Genomic DNA, 22,993 nt, shown 5'->3' with positions numbered 1-22,993 from the left:
AGTATTGTTGTATACAGTACTAAAGGGATGTATGAAAACTAAACAGAAAGTATACAGTGTAACAGTATAAGATGTGTGAGAGGTGTTTACAGTTAGGGCAAATATGCAGTTTGTTGTACTTGCAGTACAGTGCACATGATACAAAAACACTAAAATGAAATAAAAACTGATCGAAAACCACTAAAACATATTTACAACAAAAACAATTAGGTCACATTTAACCTTAAAATTCAAGTTATGTGCACTTTTTTTACTACTTTATAATTATTTACTGATAAAATTGCACTAGAAATGGCTGACATTATTGAATGTTGTTATACAATTTGTTTATTTGTGTATTATAATATAAGAATGAGGTTTTCAGCATCAAATCATCACAATTACGAACATCATAAACCTTGATTTCAATCTTTGATATGGCCATTCACAGACAATATTGAAGATATCAAGTTTTTATCATGTGTTTTTTACATGATGTATATGTAGGCTATATGTAAATCACATTTTTTTTTTTTGAAAAAAATAAAAATTGAATATACAGTTTTCACACTTCACAATGGGTTATAGTATAAATACAGGGATAGATACTAACCCTCTCTCTTTCTCTCAACAGGTATTGGTCTATCTTTTGCTGAAACTAGTAACTTTGTATTAGCACCTATTGTATTATTGTATTACCTATCCTGTATGACATGTCGCTTATTGCTCCCTGAACTCTCTGTAAGTCGCTTTGGATAAAAGCGTCTGCTAAATGACTAATGTAAATGCAGATAGATAGATAGATAGATAGATAGATAGATAGATAGATAGATAGATAGATAGATAGATAGATAGATAGATAGATAGATAGATAGATAGATAGATAGATAGATGATTCTTTCTAGAAAGCGCCCTCAGATTCCAGTGAGCTATACACTGATAGGCTACATGGGAGGGAGCGATGCTATTTAAAGTGGGTAAAATAACACAAGATCTTTAGTGCTGAGTAACCGCCTCCAAACAAACATCACAGGACCAGCCATCTGCATCACGGATTAAAGAGACAGGATTGACACCAGCCACGGACAGTTTGTACAAAACGGGGACGAAACGTTCTGCATAGGACAAAATGGGCAAAGATTACTATAAAATTTTGGGAATTGCGAAAGGAGCGTCGGACGACGATATCAAAAAGGCGTACAGAAAACAGGCTCTGAAATGGCACCCGGACAAAAACAAAACCCCTAATGCGGAGGAGAAATTCAAGGAGGTCGCGGAGGCTTATGAAGTTCTTAGTGATCCAAAGAAACGAGAAATATATGATCAATACGGCGAAGAAGGTATGGCTCCCTCATTTCATGACAAATAACAGCGAATGAGATTTTATCCTCACTGCCCGATGATAGTCTGTTAAACGTATTGAAGCTTTAAATACAGGAGAGAGATTGTAACATTAAATCACATTCATGGTTTTATTGTCTTTCGGCATTTTCTATTTCTATTAAACGGTGACGTGCTGCGTAATATTACTGTAATTTTATATCGAGCGTATTTGGATGTTACTAATGTTACATAAGTATCACTAACGTTATTTAAATGTCACTGAAAGGTTACATAAATATATCCGATGTGTGCTGGAGGAGGCTGCGGTCGGTGGGTTTGCATCGGCTACAGTAATTTAGACAGCTGGGGGGCTGGGGCCTAAATCTTTCAAAGCTTTATAAATGCTGTTTCTCATAAATCTGTTCATCATTAGGTCTTAAAGGAGGTGGAGGGGCGTCGGACGGGCCAGGGGGTAACTTCACCTACACCTTTCATGGAGATCCTCACGCGACGTTCGCCACGTTTTTCGGAGGCGCGAATCCCTTCGAGATCTTTTTTGGGAGGAAAGTCAATGGACGGGACGACGATGATATGGAAGTGGACGGCAGCGATCCGTTTGGTTCTTTTACGAGTTTTAACATCAATGGATTTCCACGAGAAAGGCACGTCGGTCAGGGCGGCCCGCCGCGCAAAAAACAAGACCCCGCTATCCACCACGAGCTCCGGGTGTCTTTAGAGGAGGTGTTTCACGGATGTACCAAGCGCATGAAAATCTCACGCAAGCGCTTGAATCCGGACGGTCGGACCTTGAGAACCGAGGACAAAATCCTCACCATTGAGATCAAGCGTGGTTGGAAAGAAGGAACCAAAATCACGTTTCCGCGAGAAGGCGACGAATCGCCAAATACCATTCCAGCAGATATTGTGTTTGTCATCAAAGACAAGCCTCACGCCCATTTTCGACGAGAGGCCTCTGATATAGTGTACCCGGTTCGGGTCAGTTTGCGTCAGGTGAGAACAATCTTCTCTATCTATCTACCGATCTATCGATCTATGGAAAACTTTGTTTGTAGGGTTCATGCAATACATCACAATTATGTAATATGCTGTTTAGATATGCAACACGTGCAGGATCAGCTGTTGTGTTATACCAGAAAAGGAGCTCGCCCACTGAAACAGTTACAAACCCATCAAGATGTACTTATATGGCAGACAGTCCTATGAATGAAGCTGGGTAGAGGTCTAAACTGAGGGAGGGTATAAATGAGGATAAAATTATATTTTTGACAAAAAAAGTAGGTTGGCTACATTTACATTTTACATACGGGCAACAGGATATTGCAGGATAATGTGTGATGTACAGTTCTTTAAATGACTAACAATTGTTTTTTTATTGTAGTCATTATGTGGATGCTCTGTCACCGTGTCAACGATAGACGGTAAAACGTGCAATATGAAGATAACTGATGTTATCAAACCCGGCATGAGGAAGATAATTGCTAGTCAAGGACTGCCCTTCCCAAAAAACCCTGAACAAAGAGGAGACCTCATTGTGGAGTTTGACGTGAACTTTCCTGACAGTCTGCCATCTAATGCCAAGGACGTCCTGAAACGACACTTGCCAACCTCGTAAAGGCAGGTTAAACACACTTTAGTGACATTTCTATATGAACGATTCAGTCCCATCCAGATGTGGACTATAATGGGAAATCAGATTTTGAGAAAGTGCAATTTCTATTTTTATCTAATTGTTTGTTCTTTGTACATATATGTGTAATACATATATGTATATATACAATACAAATGATGTTGCATGGATATGTATGTCAGTGCAGACTTAAAGTGCAATATGAACGCAAATGTTTTGCTTTGGTTTCATGGCTTTCTGGTTATTGTTTTCATTTAAATCGTGCCGTAGCCTATTAACAACAAATGTTCAGTTGAAACTTTGTACATTTACAGTATTACACAGAGTAAATTAAAATTTATTTAGCTGTTGGCCTTTTTCATGAAGATTAAATTACATGGATTTTTTCAAGGTGAAATCAATCTGTACTGACAGATCTCGTACTGTTTCTCCTTTGAAATGAACGGATGACTTGCTTATATGCAATGAATTGTATGATGGAAAAAGTACTGTGAATACATAACTTCATTCTAGCTGAACACTAAAGCAGTTAGCCAGACTAATATAATTCCTTTTCAGGTCTGATATGTCAGATCCTTGTAAATGTGAGTGGCGGGATTTGCTCACATATGTAACTGTCTTTGACAGAGACTAAAGTTATGCTGTGGGGTAATAGCATACAACATTTATTAATGTCTTTGCATAATTATAATTAATTACATTTTCACTCTTTGGATTACTTAGTATCTCGTGTTTGGATAAAGTTTGAGTTTTCTGGATAAAGTCCGTATGATACATTTAATCAAAACTGAGGTACAAAATCCTCTTTTAAAATATATAGGCTACCATTTATTGAAATATCCACCAGAGGACGCCACAGTCGCACATGAAAGGGAGAAATTATAGGCACGACAAACAAAAACAGGCTTATTGGGATCAACCAAATTTGATAATTATTGCCTTGAAAATCACTTTTTGTGAAAATAAAGAGGGCTTATCTTGAAATAATGATGACAAATAAAACAGATAAAATGAACTTCTGAACTACAGGGAGGTCAAGAATTTTCCACACCGCACTAAATTCAGTCATGACTACTACGTGTAGGTTGCCGGTAGTTTCCACGATGACCGGGCAGTTAAAGCACACGGAACGGAACACGCCCAACTGTTACATAATCCTATCATTATAAGTGCATTTATTTACCATGTAAACTAGATTATTCTTTTAAGTATATATATCGAAAGTTAAATTTGCTTTCACCTATGTGAGTTTAAAAAAAATTGTAAACACCTGAGGCAGGTAAATGAGTTTCTAGATGACGTCACGGCGCTCGATGTCGACTCCTTCCCGTAGCGCGCGCACGTTTGGCAATAGTTGCCCATTGTTTGCGCACCAACGGTAGATCGGTATTTCTCATCCTGAATATAACTGTTTCAGCCTTCCGGTTCGACTTTGAAGACAGAAAACGTGTGCACTTAACTAAAAGGACATTTTCAACAGGTTGATTTTCTACTTCCAATGCTCTAACCGCACCGTGTAGGCTACTTCAGTCCCCCCGCGGATATACAGGAGGAGCAAGCATGCCTTTGGGACTCCGAAAAAAGAAAAACAAGTCGAGGGAAAGCTCGAATTTGGTGGAAAACGAGGATGTCAGCGGACACGCAAGTGGAGGTGTCGCCGCGAAGTCCGCGGTGAACGGTGGCGGACTCCCACCTCCACCTGCCAACCTGCGACCGAAGCTGGTGTTTCACACGCAGCTCGCCCACGGGAGTCCGACGGGCAGGATCGAGGGTTTCACGAACGTCAAAGAGCTGTACAACAAAATAGCAGAAGTGTTTAATTTAAGCACAGATGAGGTAAATCTAATCTTATACGTATATTTCAATGTCTCGATGAATAATTCATGCGGGCATGTGCGAGTATGGAAAAATACACAAACGAAGTTGCAAATATAAAGTCTTGTCGGAAAATAGTGCGCCTGGTGTTTGCATAAGGTGCGTCTGCCTGGTTACTGGAACTAAAATCTCTGAAAATATGACACGACTCAGGCAATAGTTGACATTTTTGTTTCACTGATTTGCTTGTATACTAAATCAGAAATTTGTGCTCGCTATGCCATGACACATATAGGCTACTTTTGCCTATATGCCTAAGCTGTCCTATTAGAAATGTGCATTCGTGTGATATACATTAAATTGAAAGTGCTGTTAAAGCAAAAATGCTCAATTTCATTCAGGTTGCTCATTATTTGAATAACTTTATGTCATGAACGTAACCAAATAGGCAAGCTTGGGAGCTCCTAATAAAAAACATCACTATCTGAATACCTAGAAAACCTGTGGTGGTTATAGTTGTGCCTATGAGTGTTGTTGGGACTATCACATGGGACCCTGCATGAGAACTGAATATTTTCTAGACATAACTCATGTGCTTGCTAAAAGACCTATGGGGGTACTGTATCCCAGAAACCAGTCAAACTAGTAACCACACTGTTTGGCCGGACACATTGGATGGTATCATAGATTTCAAGGACATAGCAGGTCTATTTGACAGTAATGAAAAAAGATATATTTGATTTTGTGTGCTAGCTCAATTGGATAGTAATTCGCTCCATTGCTGCTGTGGTTTTTACATTTGTCCTGCATGTTGTTTGAATGTAAAAGTTCAGGCCTGAGGGAGATGCTGAGTTCTGGGATGGTGTAGGAGCAGTGAAGGTCCTTAGAGGAAGTCCCTTACATCCTGTGCAGTGGGCACAGCCCTAACATGTGATGATAAATTTGTGGTTTCCCCAGAGTGAAGGGCACACAGAAGATCACAGCGGTTTGTTACTGTATTATTGCATCTGATGTGATGTGATTCTTGGATGGTTGCATTGTTTATTACTACGGTATTTAGATACAAAGTTACTTCTGGATTTTGATGGGCGGACATGTAGTTATATAGACTATAGTTAGTTATAAGTTAAATAGTTGTGGTGTGGACTCTATTTTCTTGAATAAAAAATAGAAATGCTGTTATCATTTAGCCTATTTACCCTCATGTTATCCAAAATAAATATTTTGAGAAATGTCAGTGGTTTTGTGTCCATTCAGTGGAAGTCAATGTTGTTTTGTTACCAACGTTCTTCAAAATATATATTTTCTGTTCTGCAGTCATACAAATTTTAAAACCTTTGGTTATCTTTAGTTGTCATGTTCCTGTTAGTTATCATGTCTTTAATCAGGCTAGATTATCATCTTTCCAACTTTAAAAAAAAAATGTTTATTGCTTTTTTTTAAACAAACATAACTTCTCAAATTATAACAAACAGCAATCACATAATTTCAATCATCAAAAAAAGAAAGGAGACAGACAGACAAACAAACAAACAAATAATAATAAAAGTAATAACATTTAAATAATAAAATATAGAAAAACCACATACGCACTACATATGACATATGACATATTTAGTACTATCTCTCTAAACCACCTGTGTATTCTTGGTGCCTCTAGCTTTTTGCAATGAAGTGCAATAAATCGTTTATCTTGAAAAATGCACATAGAAATAAGTCTATAATCTCGATTTGAGATTATTAGGATAGAAATGTAATAAAAAAAAACTTCGGTTCAAAAGGGACATTTACATCAAATATTTTGTTTATCACATTGTGCATTTCTTTCCAAAATTTCAGGATGTCCTCATACTCCCATACACAGTGAAAAAAGGTACCTTTACATATATTACACTTAGGACAGGTGTCTGTAATATTATCATTAAATTTATTTAATAATGCAGGCATTACATAAACTTGCATTAGCCAGTTATACTATAATAATGTTAGTCTCGTATTGACTGTTTGTATTTGAGCATCCTGACAAATCTCTCCCCAATCATCTGATGATATCTCATTGAGATCTTTACCCCATGCCTCTAATCGAGATTTTGCAGACTCCAGCTTTCCAACTTTTGCTTGTACAACATTCACAGTCTTCCCATACAAAATTAATGTGACAAAATGACTCTTTGTCAAGTGACTCAAAGGCTAAAGTTTCCCAGCCTTTACTAGAAGCCAGTTGAGTAGGTTGAACACAGGTGACAAAGACACTGGAAGTCTTCATCTGTAAATGTACCTGGTCAAAGTCTATTTATTACCACGACACTTGAGCTCTGGTTCACATGTTGTACTACGTGACTTCATTACATGTCTTTACATGGAGCCAATGGGTCATTTGTTTAGCATTTGCATGCAGGTGCTGTTGTCTGCTTAACAGCAAGTTTTGCTTTCTATGTTTCGAGTGAAGGCAGGCCAAGTTAACCAGATCTGTTTGCCCCAAAATGGCAGAATTTCTGCTTTCTATTATATATTTCAAAATGTTCTATTGTATGTATTTGGGTTGAGATTTGATAGTGACATGTAATTTCAGGCAAGCATAGTCTGTGAACGAGTGGGCCTTACTACACTAGACTGAACATTTGCTTGAGGGCCTTCTATTGGCAGCATGTTAGGACTAGTTAATTTGTTTTCCTCCGTTTCTCTAAGACAGAAGTGCGTTTTCATCATCAGTTTAAAAAAAGGCATTTTAACTAGGCTATTGGAAGTTTATGAAAAACATAAACAGACTGATAATAAGAATTGATTGTCTGTTTTAAACAATGCAAAGCTTTGTAAACAGAAAATAATAGTCAGACCAGACAGCCTCTTCTCTATTAAGCAGATCTTCTCTATTAAATATTTGTTTGTACACAAAAGCGTAAAGGTTCATTTTATATTAAAATGCAGGGTAGTTTTGACCGATGTAAAATGTTTGCAAATACACTTTAATGCAATGGATATGAAGTATTTCAGTAAACATGTGTCCGCAGTTGCTCTTAAGACTAGTGAAAGCAGTTGTAGAAAAATTGTTATTTGCCTTGTGAACAATTCAAATCGATGGTCAATGGTTAGACTTTTAGTTTTGAAATGCTGGATAGTTTGCATGAGTCGTTTTCCGTATCGTCTAGTGCGACACACACCGTATAAAATCTTTTTTAATGTTTCAGAACATCCACCAAACAAAACTGTACATTCCAGTTAGGTAAGAGTTAATTGGTTGAATCATGCATTGATAAATTATGTAATTTGAAATTTATTAAGAAGAATGTGTCAAAAGAAGTAAGATAATATGCTGTGGAGATGAATGACAAAGCCAACTGTTTGACCTCGAACATGTCCATGTTCGACCCAAGCATGGGTTGAAACAACTCAGAATATGCTAATTTGAGCAATGGTTAGGTGTGTACCTTTTGACCCAACAATTGGTTAAAAAAGTAATGAAAATCATCATTGAAAATGATAATTACCGGTGGAAAATATGCCTACGTAAGTTACCTAAAATAATATCCAAACAAAAATGTTTTAGTAGTTCAATTTTTTTTTTTTAAATAATTCTTAAAGCAAAATATAAGATCTTTTGTTTGATTATATTCATATAATCCCATAATTTATTGACATGTATACTTTTATACGTTAAACGTTTGGGGTTGTACTGACTGTTTTCATATTACTGCCTACAAAGCCTTCATTCATAAATCATTGAACACGTTGCTCACCGTTTGTAAGGCAGTTCATTGGCCGTTTTCACCACAGACCTTCGCCATTAATTTGGAAACCAAGCTTTGTCATGTTATGTTGCAATACTTGTCACCCACATGGAGAAGCTCTTCCTACTCTGCGTCATTATGGGAATAGAATTAAACGTGTCCTTCGAGTAGCACCTGCTTTTGTTAGCTGAATGGAATGTGTTCCAACACACAATATGAGTCGCGCCTCAATTGGAACTTGTTTGTAGGGTTATGTTGTAACTTCATTTACGTGTATTTACAACAAACATGTTCAAGCACGTAACGTAACGTAAGAGAGTTTTCACCTTTATTATAATACTGAACACGCCGATTCATAGAACCTTAAACCGGTGTAATGTTTGTTAAGACAAAATGTAGTACTTTTCTTTCACATAATAAAGATTTTAAAGCTTTGAATCCTTCTTTTACCCAGTGTAAATGGTTGCCACTGAAGAATGTTGAAGAACCTTGTTTTGCTGTTGTGAATGGATTTACACAGTAATATTTAAGCCAGTCAGTTAGTTAGTGGTTGTAATGAATGATTTGATGACTCCTTCATTCCATCATTTCTATCGACTAACACATACATTTGGTGTTAAACCTGAACGCTTCAGCATTTTCCCCTGTTTTATGTTAATCTTTTAAAACCTCCTGTAATAATGCCGGCTCTGTGATCGTTCATTCATTTTGATCAGAGGAGCACAGTGCCTTGCCAAGGCCCCAAAATAGCACCCGGTTACCAAAGTAACAGCCCTCTTGAGCTCCCTACATCCAAGAACTTGTGTAAATTGTTGTGTAAGTCAGAAGTTGTTGTGGGAAATTACTGTAAGTTAATCGTTTTAGATTTTCTCGCGAACGTTATTTAGAAATGTCAGACTGTTGCCTCGCACGGTCTGTGGGTGTGCCCTGTAATAAAGGTGAGATGTTTGCCAGTTTTAGGTTTTTCACACACAGCGTGGGCTGAAACGTCAGAGGGAATGTAGCTGCCGAGGATGTCCTATGACTCTTAAAACGTGCGGCGTGTGAGAGGAAGAATGATGTCACTCGCAACCCTGGTAACGCTGAGTAGGTGTCTGTGATTCCACCCACAAAGCCCACAGATAAGACACCAACCCCGTCCTCCCATCTGCCAGGGCACAATAAAGCGGTCCAGCTAGTTGCCAAGTCCAGCCTTCTCCTCCCCCTCCTGTTCGTACGAAAGCTCCACTCTTAATTCCCGGGCCTTTTGATATGCTCTGGTAACCAGGGCAACGGTCTTGTATGCATGTCAGCTGATGTGTGTCCAAAGTGCCTACAGTGCACAAAAGGGGGAGAAAACAAGTCGTCTTTGCTGAAGCCTCTGCACCACCAAAGGTCGGAATAAAAAGCCGATATGGCTTTTTATTATATATATATAATTACCGCTCATCAAATTGTGTCCAAAGGTTGTTTTTGTCGAGAAGTTTTATCAGCGGAAGGTTCAACGGAAGGTTTAGAGTGGGCCAAATAATCATTGACTGAAATGTTTTGGTTTTTCTTCAATTGTTTCTGTACTACATTGCTGTTAAGGCTAGAGTTATGGTTTCCTTTAAAAACATTTTGTGCCAGGTTTACATTGGCCTGACCAGGATCATTCAACTTTCTTCAGCATTTCACTTATTTAACCATCCCCCTTTGTCGCAAACATATAACTCTAGTTAATAACAGTGTGCTAATATATGACTGTAACAGCGAAAGTGAACGTTTTCTTTTAGGCAACCGTTCAATGGACAACTGAATGCAAGCGTGCCCCTAAAACCCTCATGTTCCACATAGAAGAAAGTTTCTAAAATGTATTCCTCTAAGAATGGGAAGACACTTTAACACGAAAGCAATTATACACTTCACCTAGGAACAATATCAGTCTAGGAACGATATCAGGTTCCCTGGTAAAACGTTTCCGTGTTGCTGCCAGTAGGTTATACTGAAAACTATCATTAATTGACACTATCAGTGTCTGTGAACATTGGATTTTGAAGAATAAACATTCATTTGTCTGCATTTGGAGGTCATCAAGACACAGTAAATCACACTAGACACTGTTAATATATACAGACGGTATTGTGGGTGGGCACTGTAAATACTCAAGTGGTGATATTTGCATTATATTTCTAGAAGCATCTGTGAGTAACATTGGTGACCTAATCACCTGACTTTTATTGTGGCATTGTTTATACACTAGGCATATAAAAGCATAACACCCTTTATAGGCAATTAATCTGAAAATGTCTGAAAATGTTCTGCACTGATTGTGGGGGGTAATTCTACTGATTTAAATGGGATCAAATGTGTTGCAAAAATACAAAAGTAACGTGCTAATGTTTTTAAGGTAAGCATACTCTGGACAAATCTTTAAGGATTGTAAATTGATAAATTAAAAATCCTAGTAGAATTAAAAACAATCCTACGAGATTTGCTGAAACCCAGATACATTTTTTCTAGTTAGTCCGCAGTACACTAATGTCGTGTTAGTCAAAGGAAATTTCGAGAGCTATATGAGTTTTTAAATCCTGAAAGATTTACTTGAAATTCCTTTTGATGTCCTGCAGGGACATTCATTCAGCTGGTAGTAGGCCCACTGCCCACTGTGTATTTTGTTCAGGAATATTTGTGTTTTTTTAATAATAATGAAGTTTTACCAACTGAAGGCCAACTCAAAAATGTTGTATTTGGAAAATGTTTCTTTGAATCCTCTAAGAAAGGACACCTAAAACTGATTCTTGTTTCACTCCAATACTATGATTTTTTCCTCTATCAAACACAAAAGCAGACAACAGACAGGATATATTGCTGTTTTATATGTGACCCTATACATAAATAAGGTCACATATAAAACCCTATTTATTTGTGTGACCGTATATCTATATATATATTATTTTAATATATTATTTACTCTCTTCTTGTTATTTGTCTTGTATATTTCTTGCTCTCCCCTTCTCACCATGTGTTTTGATATCCCTACTGTTACAACAACTCGTAAATCACCTGTACCACGCCAAAGGCAACGAAATGCTAATAATCTGTGTACTCTTTCAGCATCCACAGCTGTCTCAACACTTTTTTCGGTTAGCTTGTGGAACTGCTAATCTGCAGTAAACAAAGCAGATTTCATTACAAGCTTTGCTAAACATTCTGGTCTCTCTCTTCTAGCACTTACTGAAACATGGATCAAACACGAGGACATTGCCACACCAGCAGCCCTCTCCCATAATTACACTTTCTCCCACAGCCCAAGCACATCAGGTGGAGGTGAAGGAACTGGTCTACTTATCCCTAATGATTGGAAATTCAAGCAGCTAGCACCCGCATGTGACAACAGCTCCTTCGAGTCTCACGCTGTAACTATCACCCACCCTGTTAAAATTCACGTTGTAGTCATTTATTGTCCCCCAGGTCAGCTTGGACATTTCCTGGAAGAGTTGAATGTACTTCTCTCATACTTCCCAGAGGAATGTACTCCTCTGGTGGTACTTGGAGATTGTCTCCTTTTTTCATTTGTCTGTCAAGTATTCACAGAAGAGATGGGTTTTAAGTAGTTTTTGAATGTTGTGAGAGATGTGGTTGACCGGACCGAGTTAGGAAAAATGTTCCACCAGGAAGGAGTTGTGGATGAGAATGAGCGGGAAAGCGATTTTCTGCCCTTATGGGAAAGCAATACAAGACACCGCTGGTTTGCTGAACACAGGGATCTTGACGGGGTGTAGGAGTGTAGGAGGGTGTGAAAGTATGCCGGTGCAGATCCAGTGATAGTCCTGTAGGCAAGTATTAGTGACCTTAATCTGATACGGACTTCAACTGGTAGCCAGTGGAGAGAGATGAAAAGGGGTGTCACATGAGCCCTTTTGGGCTGTTGGAAGACGAGGCATGCTGTTGTGTTCTGAACCAGCTGGAGAGGTTTGATAGCCTTTGCAGGAAGACCAGCAAGGAGAGCATTGCAGTAGTCCAACCTTGAGATTACCAAGGCCTGGACAAGGAGTTGTGCCGCATGCTCAGTGAGATGGGGTCTAACCTTTCTAATGTTGAATAAGGCATATCTGCATGACCGCGTTGTCTTTAAAACATTCTCTACTCTTCTTTGCCCGCCTGCCCCCCCCCCCCACCCATGATTTAGCATCTTTCTTTGTAGAGAAAACTACAACCATCAGCAGTCAGTTCACTGCGTCGCCGCCTGAACATGCACAAACTCCAGAAGCCTGCTCACTCCCCTCTTTCTCTCTCCTGTCTGAAGCTGACGTTTCCAAAGTCATTGCATCTAATCACCCGACTACCTGCCTGCTAGATCCCGTTCCCACCCATCTACTTCAGGCCATTTCTCCATCGGTTGTCCCCGCTCTGACCCACATTATCAACTCTTCTCTCACCACTAGTACATTTCCCTCGGCTTTTAAGGAGGCCCGTATAACCCCGCTGCTGAAGAAACCCACCCTTGATCCTGCACTGCTAGGAAACTACAGACCAGTATCTTTCCTCCCCTTCATTGCAAAAACCCTTGAGCTTGTGGTAGCTGACCAGCTCTCCTCATTTCTCACACAACCTCTTGGACTGCAATCAGTCTGGTTTCAAGAGCGGTCATTCCACTGAGACTGCACTGCTCTCAGTCATCGAAGCCCTGAGACTGGCAAGGGCGGCCTCTAAATCATCTGCACTCATCCTCCTGGATATATCTGCCGCTTTCGACACTGTCAACCACCACATCCTCCTGTTGACCCTCAAGACTATGGGTGTCTCTGGAGCGGCGCTACGGTGGTTCGAGTCTTACTTCTCAGATAGGTCATTCAGAGTATCCGGGGGAGGTGAGGTCTCTGAGTCCCAGCATCTCAGTACAGGGGTACCCCAGGGCTCAGTTCTTGGACCACTGCTCTTCTCCATATACACAACGTCCCTAGGTTCTGTCATTCGGAAACATGGCTTTTCCTATCACTGCTATGCGGATGACACACAGCTCCACCTGTCATTTCAGCCTAATGATCAGACAATTTCTGAGCGCATCTCGGCATGCCTGAATGACATCTCACACTGGATGAAGGACCATCGCCTGCAGCTGAACCTTGCAAAAACTGAACTGCTCGTGATCCCGGCCAACCAGAAAACTCAGCACGACCTTTCCATCCAACTAGGTTCATCAACCATTACTCCTTCCAGAGTGGCCAGAAACCTGGGAGTGGTAATTGATGATCAGTTTAACTTCGCAGACCATGCTGCCAGCAAGCCTGTAGATTCATCCTCTACAATATTAGGAGAATTAGACCTTTCCTGTCTGAGCATGCTACACAAGTTCTTGTCCAGGCTCTCGTCCTGTCCAGACTCGACTATTGCAATGCTCTACTGGCTGGTCTTCCAGCTTGTACAACCAGACCTCTTCAGATGATCTAGAATGCAGTGGCAAGAGTGGTCTTCAACGAGCCGAAGAGAGCGCAAGTCACTCCTCTCTTCGTTAGGTTGCACTGGCTCCCCATAGTCGCTCGCATCCAATTCAAATCTCTGCTCTTGGCCTACAAAACCACCACTGGTTCGGCACCCCCATATCTTCACTCGCTAATTCAGACATATGTACCCGCCTGATCCCTGTGCTCTGCAATCGAACAACATCTTGTGGTGCTGTCCAACAAAGGGAAAAAATCACTCTCACGCACTTTCTCCGGATGTGTTCCACGACTCTGGAACGATCTCCCTCTTGCCACAAGATCAGCGGATTCTGTAGCTGTCTTTTAGAATCGGCTAAAAACACATCTCTTCCGTCAACATCTGACCCATTAGTACAGTCTTCTACTTCTTTTCTACTCTCCTATCCCCCCACCCAAAAAAACTGACTGAGACCCGTTTTTGCTGCACCTATGCATTGTTGTTCTTTTGTTGCACAAATTGCTTCTGTTGTTTTCCCCTACTTTGTACGTCGCTTTGAATAAAAGCGTCTGCTACATGACTAAATGTAAATGTAAATACTGTATGTGTCTCTTATGTGTGACCCAACTAAAGTCATTTTTTGTGATTTACTATTTTTGTTACATAAAATCATCCTACATGATGTAAAGAACATACTGTGAAAATATAACATGGATTTCTTTAATATGACCGAGTAAGACATGTCAAAGATTATTTTAAGATTATATAAATGAAATTAATGCTTGAAATTGAATTTTGATACTCCTATGCCCGGTCTCACAGACAAGGTGTAGGGCTAATTCCAGACTAAAATGAATGTTTGAGGCGTCTAAACTGAAAATAATTGAAATATCTTTAAATATGTCAGTGCTTTTGTCTCAAGATGCAGTAATGTTTTGAAAAAGCGACTTAAATATCCGAATTTAACTAAGGCATAGTCCTGATTTAAGGTTACAAAACCAGGCCATAATCTCATGGATTGAGAGTTTTTCTTTTTGAGTGAAGTATTCCTTCATTTGTTAACTGAAAATCCTCTGAATGTTGTTCTATTGCAGATCCTATTTTGCACACTCAACACCCACAAAATTGATATGGAAAAACTACTGGGAGGGCAGATTGGACTGGAAGACTTCATCTTCGCTCACATTAAAGGGCTCAAAAAGGAGGTGGAGGTGTACAAGGCAGAGGATGCGCTTGGGCTCACCATCACAGACAATGGAGCTGGATATGCCTTCATAAAGGTAGAATGAATCACAAAGCTGTTTTCTGGACCTTACAGGCCTTGGAATCGCGTTTCTCTGTGTAATGCGACAGCTTGTCATCGTACTAGTGCTGCCCCTGTACAGATAATGATTTGCATATTTTTTGAAAGTAAACAAATTTAGAACCTGGAGAGTGTTTTATCACTGCGTTTTCTCAGCACAAAACAACCCATCATTTACCCCTTTCTTGTGTCTGATTCTAGTTTTGTTTGGCAAGGTCTTGGCCAGTGTTTTCTGTATCATCTGTTGTTTCAGACTTGCTACGTCATAATAGCTTGCAGCAAAACATATTAATGCCATGCCATTGAGCATACAACAAATAAACTTTGATACTGTACTTATTCTAACACATATTTTCTTCTTTTAAAATGATCTATCCAAGTTCACCAACTCAACCTCACAAATTGTTGTTGTTTTTTTGGCTGGCAGCGGATTAAAGAGGGAAGTGTAGTGGATGGGGTGAAGGTGATCTGTATAGGAGATCATGTCGAATGCATTAATGGAAAGAACATTGTGGGGATGCGGCATTATGAGGTGGCACGAATGCTGAAAGAGCTGCCCAGAGATCAGTCCTTCACCCTCAAACTGGTGGAGCCCATGAAAGCCTTCGGTTTGTCTTATTTATTTACGTTTAAAGTACCACTGATGTATGTAGTCTTGAATGTTGTCTGTATGATTCTTATTATGTCAAACATTCAGAAAATTGAGGCTCAAAAACATCCCCTTAAAATGTATGGGGCTGTGTCCACCGAGGCGCATTTACGCGGCTGAAAACGGCAGGAGCTCGGCTGAAAACACAGTTGACAACAAAGTTGAGCATTTTTCAACTCAGGGCGCTCGGACGAACGCCGGCGCTGGGCGTGAAAAAAACGCATAGCACCAGCGCAGAGCGCGGAAAAAAACCGTCAGCTGATGGCTTTTTTTAAAAGCGCAGCATTTCCATAGGAAACAATTGAAAAAACACGCCGGCCGCAGGTGTAAACGCCTCTGTGGACACAGCCTCTATTGTGTGAACTTAAATGTTTCAAATTGTATAGTATAGAATTGTATTGTATTGAGTTCAGTGCACGTTGGTTTAATTTGTTCATTTCTTGGCAGAGATGCTTGAACCAAGGTCAAGGGGAGGAGGCGGAGCCAAATCCTCAGGAGAGAACAAGATAGGTTCAGGCAGAGAAACCCTCCGATTGCGCTCCAAGGGTCCCGCCACAGTCGAGGAGATGGTAACAGTGTTTTCTCGATGATATTTGTATCAGACTTAAAAGGGTAGTTCACCCAAAATGAAATATATTTGATAATTTACTCACCCTCATGTCGTTGAAAACCTGTATGACTTTCTTTCTACTGGGGAATACAAAACAAGATAGTTCGAGGAACTTTGGTAAACAAACAACATTAGCCCCTATTGACTTTTAATTGTATGGACATTTTTCAAAATATCTTCTTTTGTGTTCCACAGAAGAAAGTCATACAGGTTTTGCACGACATGAGGTTAAATAATGATGAGAATTTTACTTTTTTTTTTTTTACACCAAAGTTAACACTGTATCTAATGCTTTACTATGACTGCACAGCCCTCAGAGTTTGAAGAGAAGGCAGTAAAGAAAGTCGATGACCTTCTTGAAAGTTACATGGGCATTCGAGACACTGAACTGGGTGAGACTTTTAAAAGTCAAGTTTACCCACAGATAGCTGAGAATTGCTGAAATGGTTACATTTTAATCACAGAACAATGGTTTATTGCATTTGTTTATCTGCATATGAAAATAAATGACTCCCCTGCTTCTGCTACACAGCTGCAACAATGGTCGAGGTAGGCAGAGACAAGAAGAACCCTGATGAATTTGCCATGTCTCTGGACCAGGCCCTGGGTGACTTTGCCTTCCCTGATGAGTTTGTGTTTGATGTCTGGGGGGCCATTGGCGATGCCAAACAAGGACGGTTTTAAAATGCAGCTACACACACAAACACACCCAACTACACATTTGAAGAGCTTATATCAAGAGGGTACGGTTCGGATATGTGTAGTTAATAGCTAGCATACTGAACATCTCAATTTTGTGATCAACAAAGTTTTTACAATTAAATAAAAAGTAATAAATAGCACCGCTGTATTTTTCTTGACAAGACATTTTGCAGCCTGTCAAAGAGCGTCAGTGGCATTTAGGCACAAGGTTTAGCCTATCAGGACACGAATTTAGAGAATTGTTTTGTGTGGGTAGCCTGTATATCATATTTAACACCAAGCCAAGGGAACGGGTGATGTTTCAAACACTCCTTTGCGTATAGAAAATTTTGTATAGAATTTTGATATACATGAATAGTCTTTTTGAATATATTGTAATCTTTTAATTTATTTTGCTTATTAAAATTGGCAGAGACCATCTTAAATAGCTGTTTATCATCATACTATTTTGTAGTCATTAACAGTTTAGAAGTGTGCATTTTACATAAGTAGTGCCAACCAGACAGTTAAATTCAGCTACATTGCAAATTAACTGATAGCACATTGATTTTAATGTCATGAGCTTATTGTACTATACATTCCATAAGGGATCACTTTTTATGATAGATTGTATGTTTTTGTGTGCCTTCACTGTTGTGTGTACAACTTAATTTTGTTTGAAAAATTGATGTTGTGCTCAAATTACAGGTTTTAACCTCTGCCTGTTGTTCACATTTATTAAAGGAGAAAAAGATGCAAGAAAGTAGTTTGTGATCTGATCATTCACTATGATAAATAAACTCTTTAGTAGTCTATAACTATCATTATTATTATTAGTAGTAGTAGGCTAGTTTCAAAGGCTGTCGTGATCTTCATGAACTGAAGTATTGCCATTTATAATTCACACACACGCATATATATATTTTATTTGTAGGTAAAGCATTTGTGTAGAACCATGTTGGACAATGCTTGTTGCAACTCAAACATGAAGTGAAAACAGGGACGTATGGTTTCTATTTTACAGCTCTAGTGCTGTTTTCATATCCGAGTAATGACTGCCCCCTGCTGTAGCACAAGTCAGTAATGTTTTTGAAAACCCTTAAGGCACACTCAACTGTAGATCCTTAAAATCCTTCTAACACCATAATAATAGCAAAGTGGACATCGCTATAACAGTACGGACATTACAACACACACAAACAGTTATCTACAGTATATTTAAACAAATTTTTAAATGTGTATATACAACACACACACAGCCTCAAATATCAGACTGATATAATGCATACATTTAAGTGTATTATTTTTAACACATATTTATCATAGCACAAGCATAAAAGTTGTATTTCAAGAATGCACATGAACATTTTCGTAGCATTCCCCTTAACCAAGGGGTGACAATGGCTTCAACTTTTACAGGCACCACATTTTATTATGATTCAGTTGTATGTGTACCTTCATGTTTGTAATGACGTGTAGCAAGTTTCATTTCAAACTTGTGGCTTCAGGGTGAGCAACCCGCAAAGGTCTATTTTGTGGGTTGCACACCCTTAAATTCATTGATACAACAATGGTATGGTGTTTCTTGTTATCAAGTATACGAAAAATATATTTAAACATACATACTAAACAACCATACAATATTTTGTAACAACTTTATTGGTTTATTTAACATATTGGTAAAAAGTACAGTATGGCAAAGACAATTCCCCCTCGACCCAAAAGAAAAACAAGAAAATACAAATTTACATTATAGTTTGTAATTCACAGGTACTGTCTAATAATAAAAATCTGTCTTAAAACTCCAAGGCAGCGACTAAAATAGACAAACTTGGCAAGTTTAAGGGATATTATTAAACATTTTAATAATTTCAACATAAGATTGATAAACTCATGAAAACATATAATGCCGTTTTCAGGCAGGTACAGCTTGGGGATCATTAGGCCCTTAAAAAAGCAACTGGGTTGCCAGTTCTACTATGTCGCAGCTTGCAGGATCTGACTTGGAAGCACGAGAATTGCCTTACTGATGTGTTGACCGTTTTCTTGCCAGAGTAAATTTGAAATGCTTTGTGAACCTGGTTTGGAGGGTCTAAATGAACATATGAATCCATTTGATACTATATGAAATTATAAAAGAAACTGTCTGAAATGCAGTCTGTCTGAAATTAAAATAACCCTTTAGCACCCTTTATTTTGCATGGACCATAAGTACGCTTTGGTTCTCAAAGTAATAAGCCAATGTACCGCAAGCTGCAAAACTCTAAAATTCAATCAGTAGACAATGCGTTATAAATGGCTTTTGAGGCTAGTGTTGTGCCATAGCAGATCAAATGAAATGTTGGGAGGAATAGAGACGTTTTGTGCCCAGTGGACTATTGTAGTGTACTGGCTATCTTTTGAGGATGAACAGGACCTCCTTACAGTTCATCTCCAATGTGGACTGTCCTGAAGGAATCTCCAGTCAGCTTCTCTTGACCTTCCTTCATGCTGGCCACAACTGCAAATGGTGGAGACAACACAGGTCAATACAACACTTTGCAGCAGAAATCCTGATATTCAAGTTAATATTCATATTTGAGTAACACTTTTTAAATATTTGAAATCTGATTTGACTGTTCATTTAGAGATATAAAAAAAATATTTCAGCAAAGAAATACACTGCTGTCTAGACAAAGCCAAATATGTGATGTACAAATTGGGTAAGTAAAATAAAATGAAACAAATCAAAGGAGAGGACTACAACGGGAAAGCGCAACCTAGAATTAGAAATAATGGGCCCATGAAAATGTAACTAATATTTTCTCTAAGGGGTCCTATTATGCCTTTTTACAAAGTCTTTACTTTGTTTTTGAGGTCGACTAGAACAGATTTTCATGCTTGATTGTTCAAACACATTATTTTGCATACATTTTACATTTTCCTTGCCCCAGTCTGGTAAACTCTGTTATAGTTTGTGGGTTTACGAAGCCCCTCCTCCTGAAACACTATGTCTACTCCGATTGGTTAAACTGACCCCATCTGTAGTAATGGTTCACCTGTTCAGAATGTTGAGCTTGTCAGGTTTAAACCATAACAAATCAGTTTTGCCTTTATTAACTCCAGCTCAAATTAGATAAATGAAAATGTAGAACGGGTGGATTCACCAGAATCACTTTTGCAAGTATGACTTAAACGGGACATTTCACGGCAGTATGTTTTTATTTTGTAAGTGTCTTATACATTTAAAATGTGATGGTATAAGCCAATAAAAAGTGATCCCATAGCTAAAAACGACATTCTTGTGCCTTAGGAAGGGTGAAAAAAAACTAAACTAAAGCAGCTCAACAAGGCCTTGCTCTCCATTTTTGCATATGCACCTGGCGAGAATAATTTAAATAAGGGATATTGTGACAGAAACAAGAGCCTTTTGTTAAGTTCCCTTAGGTCTGTTTTTTTAAATTGTGCATCCCCTTTAATGCTCAAACATCAACATTACACACCAAATAAAGTAGAAAATGTGAAAAAACACAACAGGACTCCTTTAATATTTTCTTACCTTGATCTGCATTGCTGTAAAAGTACTTGTAGTTGGGGTTCCCATTCTTGTTTGTGATCTCAGAGTGGACCTTACCGGTAGGATCTATCAAAGAACACAAAATATTACATTTAGCTGCACATAAACACAATCCAAGCAAACAAAACGAATTCTTTCCCTTAAGCGCGTGTCAAACCAACAATATACATCTACCCATCTTCACATTTGCATTCATTTGTGTACTGTGTTTGACCAACCAAGGAAAAGTATTCTAGGAATGTAACCGCCATCTGGGCTAAAGGCTTCATCCTTTGGCTCCTCTTCATCCTATGGGCAAATGAAACATGTCATGAGAATGTCTATATTAGTGTAGCCTTGTAAACACAAAAACGTTAGAAGCGACAACTGCAGTTAATATGGAGAATCCAATACATTGTTTTGTGTTTGTACAGAATTCAGGAGTCACTCCTGAACCTGTGATTATTGACAAGGCAACATTTTAGTGTCTCGTAGCACAGAGCAGGAAACATTAATCCGTTAACGCTCTGCAATTGTTAGTAAAACCAAGGTCCCATATTTTGTTCATTGTATGCTCTCTTTTACCCTCATCGAATGGGTTATGGAGGAGAGTATTAAAATAAAGTTAATAGATAATCTAAACTAAACAAATCACTCAGAAGATGATTGAGATCCTCCTTAGATGTAATGTGTACGTGACCTATATGTGGTTTCCATGCACAAATTTTAAAAGGCAATATATTGTTAACAGTGAAGCAAAAGGCAATGTTCATCACCTCCAGGTTAACCATGACAAAGTTGTGTGCCAGCTCAGAGATCTCCTTTGATTCAGCAAACTTGGGTTTTAGTGCTAAAGTGAGGGGAAAATACAATTATCAAAGATCCATGGCCATATATTTGATATGAAAGATATTCTGGTGCATCATACCTTTACATGCACCACACCAGGTCTTGTGAATGACGACCATCAGAGGCAGTCCACTAAACACAAAAAGGTCATTCAAAACCATACACGCATAGAAAAACTACACATAGTAAACATAGGTTTGCTATGTCATATGTACCTTGCTTCAGCCTCCCTTTTCCCGTCTTCAAGGCTCCTCCAGTGAATATGGTCGCCAAACCCTTTATTTAGACACAAGCAACAGATCATAACATCATCAACACATCCGGTTATGCACCAGTGTAGCAGACAAGCCACGTAACAATACCTGCAGAACAAAGAGACCTGCTGTAGGGCTAAAGACCTCCCCATATCATTTATGAATGAAGAACTATCATTTAACATCACTCTGTTCCTTTGCCTTATGGGACAACGCCATTAATGTTGCCTGCACATTTACACAACTCAGATGTTTTTCTGCATAAAATATTCCATGCCACTTAAACACGGAGGTAAATAAACCCATGTCAGTGGGCACGTGGTCTCATTAAATAAATGCAGATCGTTTGGTCAAACCGCATCTGGTTAACGTAGTTTAAATCCGCGTTCCGGTGGTTCGCTATCTTAGATTATGTGGTCGATTAGCGGTATTTGTTATGTTTTACCTCTTCCATTCCCTTCGGCTGACACCTCTGCGAAATGAGATGCGATAAAAAGCTGTAAAAATGAAATCAGCGCAAGATTAAGCAAAGAATACGGCATTTTCATTCCGACGAGTTAGCCTTGAGCTGAGTAGCTGACTGACTGACTGCTCTGACCGCAGGACGCCGCTGGGTCCCAAATCCTTCCCGATTAGGAGAACGCGATGACGTTGCAAATGCGTCAAATTTTTTATTGACATCTGGATTTGAGGCAAGTTGCTGAAATAACACGTGATGAATAATAGATAATTAGACATTTTAAAATAACTAACTCTGAGTATATTTAAAAAATAATATGCCCCCAATTTGCGTAGACCTTAAAATATTTCATAAGATTCATATTTTGATATTGCATACAACTTAATAACAGGAAGTGAAATACAGTGTCTTATTTTTTTCATCAATGGTAACCATGTTTTTGGTTTTATTTGTAGTAAAATCATTGTAGTTATTTTTTTTATAAGGGTAGTTCCAGAGGCCATTGGATGTTTGTGGAAAAAGTACAACATTCAAATGAGCCTGTCATTTCATAACACAAAACTAAGAAAAAAACTGAGAATGAAAATAGAAAATAATTTAGACAACTCCAGCCTGATAGTTGGTGACTGGTAAAGTAACCTTGTAATTTCACAGGCAAATGCAGAAATACCATTACTGAAATGAAACTTCTGGGCAATTTCTTGTGGAAAAGAGAAGCACACCTTTGCTTTTAAGGAAAATAAACTCACATGAGCTTGTATTACAGAGGACACTTCA

General features: G+C 38.7%; 3 protein-coding genes across 3 annotated transcripts; 2 read left to right on the top strand and 1 right to left on the bottom strand.

Annotated features, from left to right (window-relative positions):
* Window positions 1–958: 958 nt before the first annotated feature.
* On the top strand, window positions 959–3,331 carry dnajb4 (DnaJ heat shock protein family (Hsp40) member B4). The gene is made up of 3 exons (XM_057333871.1): window positions 959–1,319; window positions 1,736–2,313; window positions 2,702–3,331. The coding sequence occupies exons 1-3, from the start codon at window positions 1,109–1,111 to the stop codon at window positions 2,933–2,935; spliced, it is 1,023 nt and encodes a 340-aa protein (XP_057189854.1). The 5' UTR covers window positions 959–1,108; the 3' UTR covers window positions 2,936–3,331.
* A 968-nt stretch (window positions 3,332–4,299) lies between these two features.
* gipc2 (GIPC PDZ domain containing family, member 2) lies at window positions 4,300–17,894 on the top strand. The gene is made up of 6 exons (XM_057333872.1): window positions 4,300–4,786; window positions 14,970–15,155; window positions 15,606–15,786; window positions 16,275–16,396; window positions 16,748–16,829; window positions 16,970–17,894. The coding sequence occupies exons 1-6, from the start codon at window positions 4,511–4,513 to the stop codon at window positions 17,119–17,121; spliced, it is 999 nt and encodes a 332-aa protein (XP_057189855.1). The 5' UTR covers window positions 4,300–4,510; the 3' UTR covers window positions 17,122–17,894.
* Window positions 17,895–18,759: 865 nt separating this feature from the next.
* Window positions 18,760–22,363, bottom strand: txndc12 (thioredoxin domain containing 12 (endoplasmic reticulum)). The gene is made up of 7 exons (XM_057334220.1): window positions 22,202–22,363; window positions 21,718–21,778; window positions 21,582–21,634; window positions 21,430–21,503; window positions 20,893–20,962; window positions 20,657–20,740; window positions 18,760–19,618 (listed from the first exon to the last, which is right to left on the bottom strand). Exons 1-7 carry the CDS (start codon window positions 22,302–22,304, stop codon window positions 19,539–19,541), a joined length of 525 nt encoding a protein of 174 aa, XP_057190203.1. The 5' UTR covers window positions 22,305–22,363; the 3' UTR covers window positions 18,760–19,538.
* Between the last annotated feature and the right edge of the window lie 630 nt (window positions 22,364–22,993).

Source organism: Triplophysa rosa, linkage group LG5 (assembly GCF_024868665.1).
Source record: "Triplophysa rosa linkage group LG5, Trosa_1v2, whole genome shotgun sequence".
Taxonomy (NCBI): Eukaryota; Metazoa; Chordata; class Actinopteri; order Cypriniformes; family Nemacheilidae; genus Triplophysa; species Triplophysa rosa.
This window is presented reverse-complemented; position numbering and strand designations above follow the sequence as displayed.